The sequence below is a fragment of the Callionymus lyra genome, chromosome 2 (genome assembly GCF_982586985.1).
Source record: "Callionymus lyra chromosome 2, fCalLyr1.hap1.1, whole genome shotgun sequence".
In the NCBI taxonomy this organism is placed as follows: Eukaryota; Metazoa; Chordata; class Actinopteri; order Syngnathiformes; family Callionymidae; genus Callionymus; species Callionymus lyra.
In genome coordinates this window covers 23280166-23286165 of record NC_141819.1, presented here as the reverse complement: position 1 = coordinate 23286165, position 6000 = coordinate 23280166, and the positions used below count along the sequence as shown (strand labels likewise).

The 6000-nt window shown below is 44.5% G+C and overlaps 1 protein-coding gene across 1 annotated transcript; it reads right to left on the bottom strand.

The window, feature by feature from the left end:
- Positions 1-1408: 1408 nt before the first annotated feature.
- socs3b (suppressor of cytokine signaling 3b) lies at positions 1409-5756 on the bottom strand. The gene is made up of 3 exons (XM_087784173.1): positions 5566-5756; positions 4673-5015; positions 1409-4615 (listed from the first exon to the last, which is right to left on the bottom strand). Exons 2-3 carry the CDS (start codon positions 4799-4801, stop codon positions 4061-4063), a joined length of 684 nt encoding a protein of 227 aa, XP_087640299.1. The 5' UTR covers positions 4802-5015; positions 5566-5756; the 3' UTR covers positions 1409-4060.
- Positions 5757-6000: the final 244 nt, after the last annotated feature.

Here is a 6000-nt window from a genome sequence, read left to right as displayed (position 1 = left end):
CGTGTTGTGTTCATATTGTGGGGCGTGTCCCAAAAAAAAAAAGTCGCCCCCTCCCTTTTCTATACATCCCCTGATGCCTATGGAATGTACCCACAATGCACCAGGAGAGAAAACAAGACGTGATGATTACAGTAATTTTAAACCTTCTTGAATTTGTATCCAGCTCAGGTCTTTATGGGCCTGCCAACTGAATAAACATGGCTCCGTTTGACCAGGAAACCCCATTTGTCGGGAAGTCTTGTTGCTGGAAAACAGCGTGCGTGACCAAACAAGAACTGATACCCCAGGATTTATTGGCCCTTTTTCTTTCACCGTTACAGTTGAGATTACTCAAAAACATCAGGGAAAGCTGTAATTCTTGCAACACAAAGTTAAAAACGACACTTTCGGAATTTAAATTAGACTAAAAACATTCTTGACCTAAAGCGCACTTTTCTTACTGCCAGCAGTATCTTCTTACTCATGTTGGTGGTTGAAGTGAGTATCCTGGTGGCTGATGTTTCACTAAGACATGGGTGACTTATTAGAGGAGGTAACAAAGAGATGATTTGCTACAGATGGAAAGTCTCCACCAGCGTAGACAACTGAGCACCAAACTTTTAGAAAGAAATCAAAACAAAGTGATGCCAAATAAATTCAAACTCACCAGGATGTTTAAGGTCGATGGGTTTCCATTGCTACTCGTGGATAAAGAAAATACTTCATTTTGAACATCTTGAGATGACTTTAGTATCGTAGGACAGGTGGAGAACTTGCTGTGGAACATGTAGACTTGCTTACCTGAATGTTAGTAATGACATAAAATACTCTTAAGGACCAAACTAGACTACATGTTTTGAATCTCAGGTGGCTATTAAATCAAAATCCCAAAGCGAAGTCCACAATCAAAATTGAAAAAAAACAACATCTTATGTTGCGTGAACTGCTTTCTTGTGTATTGTGACTTGTTGTATACCATTAATGATGATGTTTTATGAGATGATCTTGTTTTATTTTTAACAGCCATGACTTGTGCAGTGACTATTTCCATATATTCTCACTTCTGTTTACTACACAACTTCGTCTGGACGACTGGCACGGCAGTCTGAAGGTGTCCGTCAGGCTATCGTGACGATCATGCAGACATTTAAAGCCTCGCGGGTCTTCAAGCCAAGGTTGTGTAGTGAAGAACATATTTACAATAATAGCTTGAGAGTTCTACTGTGAGTCATGACTCTTCAAATTAAACGATCTTAACAGATAAGATTTTTTTTTTTAAATGTTACGTAATGCTGCTATACATGCAACCTTTTAAGGACAAAATGTACAATAACTGTTAATATCATGACAGTTTCTTAAGCTCAAATGGACACAGTAGAAATGGGAAAGTCAGAAAACAAGGCACAGAAAGACTCTCAGACAAAAAAGATTTCACTTTTGTAAAAATAGTGCTCTTTAATATAAATTACTGAAATATCTTAGAAATATAAATATGTGCAACGTTCCTTTTTCATTTATTTTTTTCTTTTGTAATGTCATTTCAGGTATTACAGCTTGTTTTTGCCAGACTTGTGGCCAGCCTTATTTCTTAAGAGAGTCTTTATAAAAGACAAATGATCGAGACACGTGACGACCACTGGATGCTACACATGTACAACGTGATGCAGGAGAACAAGACCGAAATCTGACAACTTTTTTTTTTTTCTTCAATCAACTCTTGAGTCTTGACATTTCTTTTAACAAAAGGCATTTTATATAAAAAAGAACGACTTTTGGGAAGAGGTGTATTCCCTTGACATTCAGCTGACGCATTCCCTCTTTAGAATTGATGACAGGAAGATTAAAACTGTTCCACACACAAGCTATTATACTACAGTTTTTGGTAGGGAGGGAAACACCCAAACACAACATGAGCCAGATGCACACACAAGTAAACAAAGGCAGTTTTCTAAACAAAAAAGAAACATTTAACGAAAGCTTATGTCAGATCTCGATAGCTTCATTTTTTGCTTGGTCATCATCCCCCAGTCTACCTAATTCAATTTTGACGCCTTAACCAAGATCACTGAAGTTGCTGAGTAGGGCAGTAAATCCGCTTGAGAGAGGAACCCATTGATCTAAAGCCTTTACTGGTTTCGTAAAAGAGTCAGCAATAATTTGATTGTATGGTTTGAATACACTTGAAGAAGCCACAAGTGATCGATACCGACACATTACGTTTTTTGTCTGTATAAATGTTACGTTTTTCGTCATGTGTCTAGCATGGTTAACCAAAAGAAAACATGAGTTTAAATCATTAAAAAAAACAAAATTTTCCAATAAAAAATATAAGTCCCAATTCTAAAAATGGTTATTGGGTTGAGTGGCTATGAAACCCCACCCAAACATTTATAATAAATCACACTTTAGTAGAAATTAGAAGTAGTAGTAGAAGTTAATTCCAGCTCTAGACCTCACAGTTTGACACTTAAAATGTAGTCAAGTGGAAGGTTGCCGTTACAAGACTTATAATTGACGATCAGATCCCACTTTCCGACTCTGTTAATTTACCAATGAAAATTAATGACTACAATCATTGTTAAGACGACAAAGAAATCTGCATTTTTGATAGCTTTGATGGAAAACCACAATGGTGTGAAAGAAAGTTCAATGCTTTGTTGTACACCAAAAACTATCTGTTCTGTTCCTTTCTTAGAAAACAACCTCCACCCCTTTTCACCCTTCCCTGCACTTGATACCATCAGTGTACACTTTTTTTTTTAAGCACGTCAAAAACAAGACTTCTGCTCTTGTGTTTGGTCCCACGCCAACGCTTTTGTCTGAGTAACAAGATTTTGTCTCTGCAAAAATGGCTGTTCAGTGTCACTGTCAAGTCTGGGCCAGAGAGAGTGGATGACAATTTAGCAACTAGCAGGAGGAAGAGAAAAATGCTGTAGTGTTTTTTTTTTTTTAGAATTTGATCAAAAAATGAAGGGCAAATTAGACTCCTAAGTACATATGAATATGCTATTCTATCTCATATCGTATGATCCACAACAAAACTGTCAACAATTGGGATGGACCAAAGTTTGCTTCAAGCTAGTGGTGACATTTTGCTACTTGTGCACATCTGTCTTAAAATCTGCTGGAAAAGCAGTTGCTGCTGAGAAGCTTCAGATGGCAAAAAATGTACGTAAATGTATGAACACTACTAGGCAGAAAAGACACTTTTAAAGACCTTTCTTTTAGCATTCACCAATAATTCAAAGTGTATTTGCACTACACATAGCAACTACAAACGGTCTTGTGATATATTAAAATGATGAGCTGCGAAGGGCTTTCTAAGGCACCTTGACATGTATGGGGGACTCAAGACCACTCGATTCAGATGAACTCAACGCTAAAACCAAGCGACGTCTGATTTTTTTTCAAGACTGAGAAAAAGCAACAAGAGAGGATGTGGCTGGTCTCAGCTGTTTCTTTACGACAGTGCTAAAGTTCATACTGTCAAAGGCAAACATATATCCGGCCTAATGTTACATTTAAGTTAAGTCACCGTCAATACATTCAAATGTGATTTCACCATGTCTGGAGTTGCACAAGTGGGGCGAGCTTGAATTGATAAGCAGTCTCATCGAGCGAAATCCTAGGTAAGGCTTGTTATATCAACGTAGCAGCATCTCCACTGTCAAGAGCGTCTGCTGCTCTCCCTCACACTGTGGCAAACAAGAAGTGTCGACCTGTCAAAGTGAAATAGGAGACATTTCATAGGAAAACTCACAGGTATTTCTGTTGGCTAATATGGACCAACACTCTTCTACGAGGCTTTGCTCTGCGTCAGTCGTAACGAACCATCGACCACTTTTTTTTTTGAGAGGCATGCAGACGATCTATACTCGTGACCGTCCTTCCGCCTGGGCCGTGATCAAAAAGGTAGATTTTGTCTGCTGTTTTTTTTTTTTTTTAGGGTCGCTAACGTCACATTGGCACCTACGTCTACGTCCGATCACCCGCACTTCACGTGCGCGTGTCGATCACTGGTCTGTGCCGCCTCCCCCGAGCACCCTGGTCCATGCAGTGGAACTGAGCGAGTTCCTGTCAGTCAAATGGGAGCATCGTATTCCTCTAGGAAGTCTCTAAGCGTCTGCGGTAGTTGCTCCGAGTGGCCCGACTCTCCGAAGCCTCGATTGTTCAGGGTTCGTCTGCACATGTGCTGCAGGGACGACAGAGAATTTGAAAGGGGCCGCAGCAACTCGAGGGGGATCCTCTCGTTGCCTGTGTGAATCAGATAACCGCCGCAGCCCTTGGTTTGGTTCTCGTCCGACTTCTCTCCGCACGCTGCGCCCCTGCTACTTCCGGTCGGACCTTTTCCCATGTAGTATGCGATGAGTTTGAGCACACAGTCAAACTGGGGGGAATCCTGGGTGCACTTGGCGTCGGGCTGCAGGAAAAATCCCCCTCCTTCGCTGTGGATGCGCAGGTTCTTAGTGCCGCGGGAGGTCTGCACCGAGAGGGTGAAGAAGTAGTGGTGGTCTGAGGAGTCTCGGATGAGAAAAGTGCCCGGCGGTTCGGAACGTAGTAAGGAGCTGGCCTCCCGTCCACCCACCGCGCCCCAGTAGAAGCCGCTCTCCTGGAGCTTATGTAGTGAACGCATCACCTGGAACACAAGTCATCGTCATTAGGGTGAAGACTTGAAGATATTTCAGTAACTCACCTGCTGGTAGTGTGCAGTAGAGCTGAAAGGTTTATAACGTTGCGGGCTAACATCCGACCTCTGAACCCGGCTTTGAGAAGGGGTCACACTGGTCATGGCGAGGGGGCTGTGTAGGGTGGTCGTCACCATGGCTCCATGGCCCCCTACCTCTGCCTTTTCTGGAGGCAGGGGGCCCCGAGAAGGAGTTCTGTCGGGCAAAGGTGGGCAGCGGTCGGAAGAAGCGGGGGAGGAAACCGAAGAGGACTGGGGTGAGGGCGCAGGGGTCACACACCGGGTCCAGGGCCCCGGGGCAGAGGAGTCTGATGCATCCAGAGAGGGGCTGGGAGAGAGCGCCTAGACAGAGCTGGAGGGGCAGATACAGCCCGTTACTGAAGATGGCATTTATGAAGACGACAGTAAACATGGTGACCACTTTAACACCCCTCAAAACACATATGCACAGGCCTGGACAGGACCGAGATATATTTAGTAGGAATGGGCCCCTGAACCCAGGAGCCTGCTGCACCTTGCAGCCAGACAGCAACTGGATCCTGATTGCTTTCAATTGTCTTCGATCGTTCATACCGCAACAGGGGATTTCAGAAATGGGGTCACAACACCACGCTTTTTTTTTTCCTCCCACTCATACTGAGAGGACTTCATCTGCCCCCCCATGGTCGCGCCACAGTGTCCCCGGTCTCTGGTTACACATGTCTGAGGAGCCAGACAGGCTTGAGGGAAATTTTGAGCAGATGAGGCGCCATAACAGAACCGCTAGAAGTTCAACCGCTACAGCGCTTTAAAAGCACTATTTTTTCTCCGGATTTTAAATCCGCTCGGTGACACTTGTCGTCTCCAGGACCATGAACTTGGAGGATGCACTACGTTCTTACGGCGGCAGAGTCACAACTTACCTTGCGGATGAGTTCGGCTCCGCACCACAAGCGCTCGTTGAGAAGGGAGCAGAAATGCAAACTACCCGAGAGTAGTGCTAGCTGAACGATTAACTCAGGCATTAAAATCCCAAAAGACGAGTATCCAAAAGACTGTATGGGTTCCGTTCCTTTCGCGGAGGAATGCGACGCCAGCTCCTGCCGGGGGAGTCCGTCCGTTTGTGGCGGAAGGTTACCGGAGGTTGTTTCCAGTGAGTCAAGCCCGTAAGGCCCCGCCCCCTTCACTTCAGGCTCCTTACTGGAATCACCGGCGCACGCGCCAGCTCCCGCGTGCACGCACGCACACACTCGGCGGGCGCACACGCACGCGCCCTCGGGCCGATTGCCAATAAATAGTCACGTGATCTGTTCTGCGCCGTTTCCTGGTACTGGAGCCATTCTCGACAAGCTGGACAC

Bases quoted from the DNA above. Each gene is read 5' to 3' on its own strand.
- socs3b (XM_087784173.1), bottom strand. From the start codon at position 4,801: ATGGTGACGACCACCCTACACAGCCCCCTCGCCATGACCAGTGTGACC. The intron at 4,616-4,672 runs GTGAGTTACTGA...CTTGTGTTCCAG, and splicing joins CTACTGCACACTACCAGCAG to GTGATGCGTTCACTACATAA.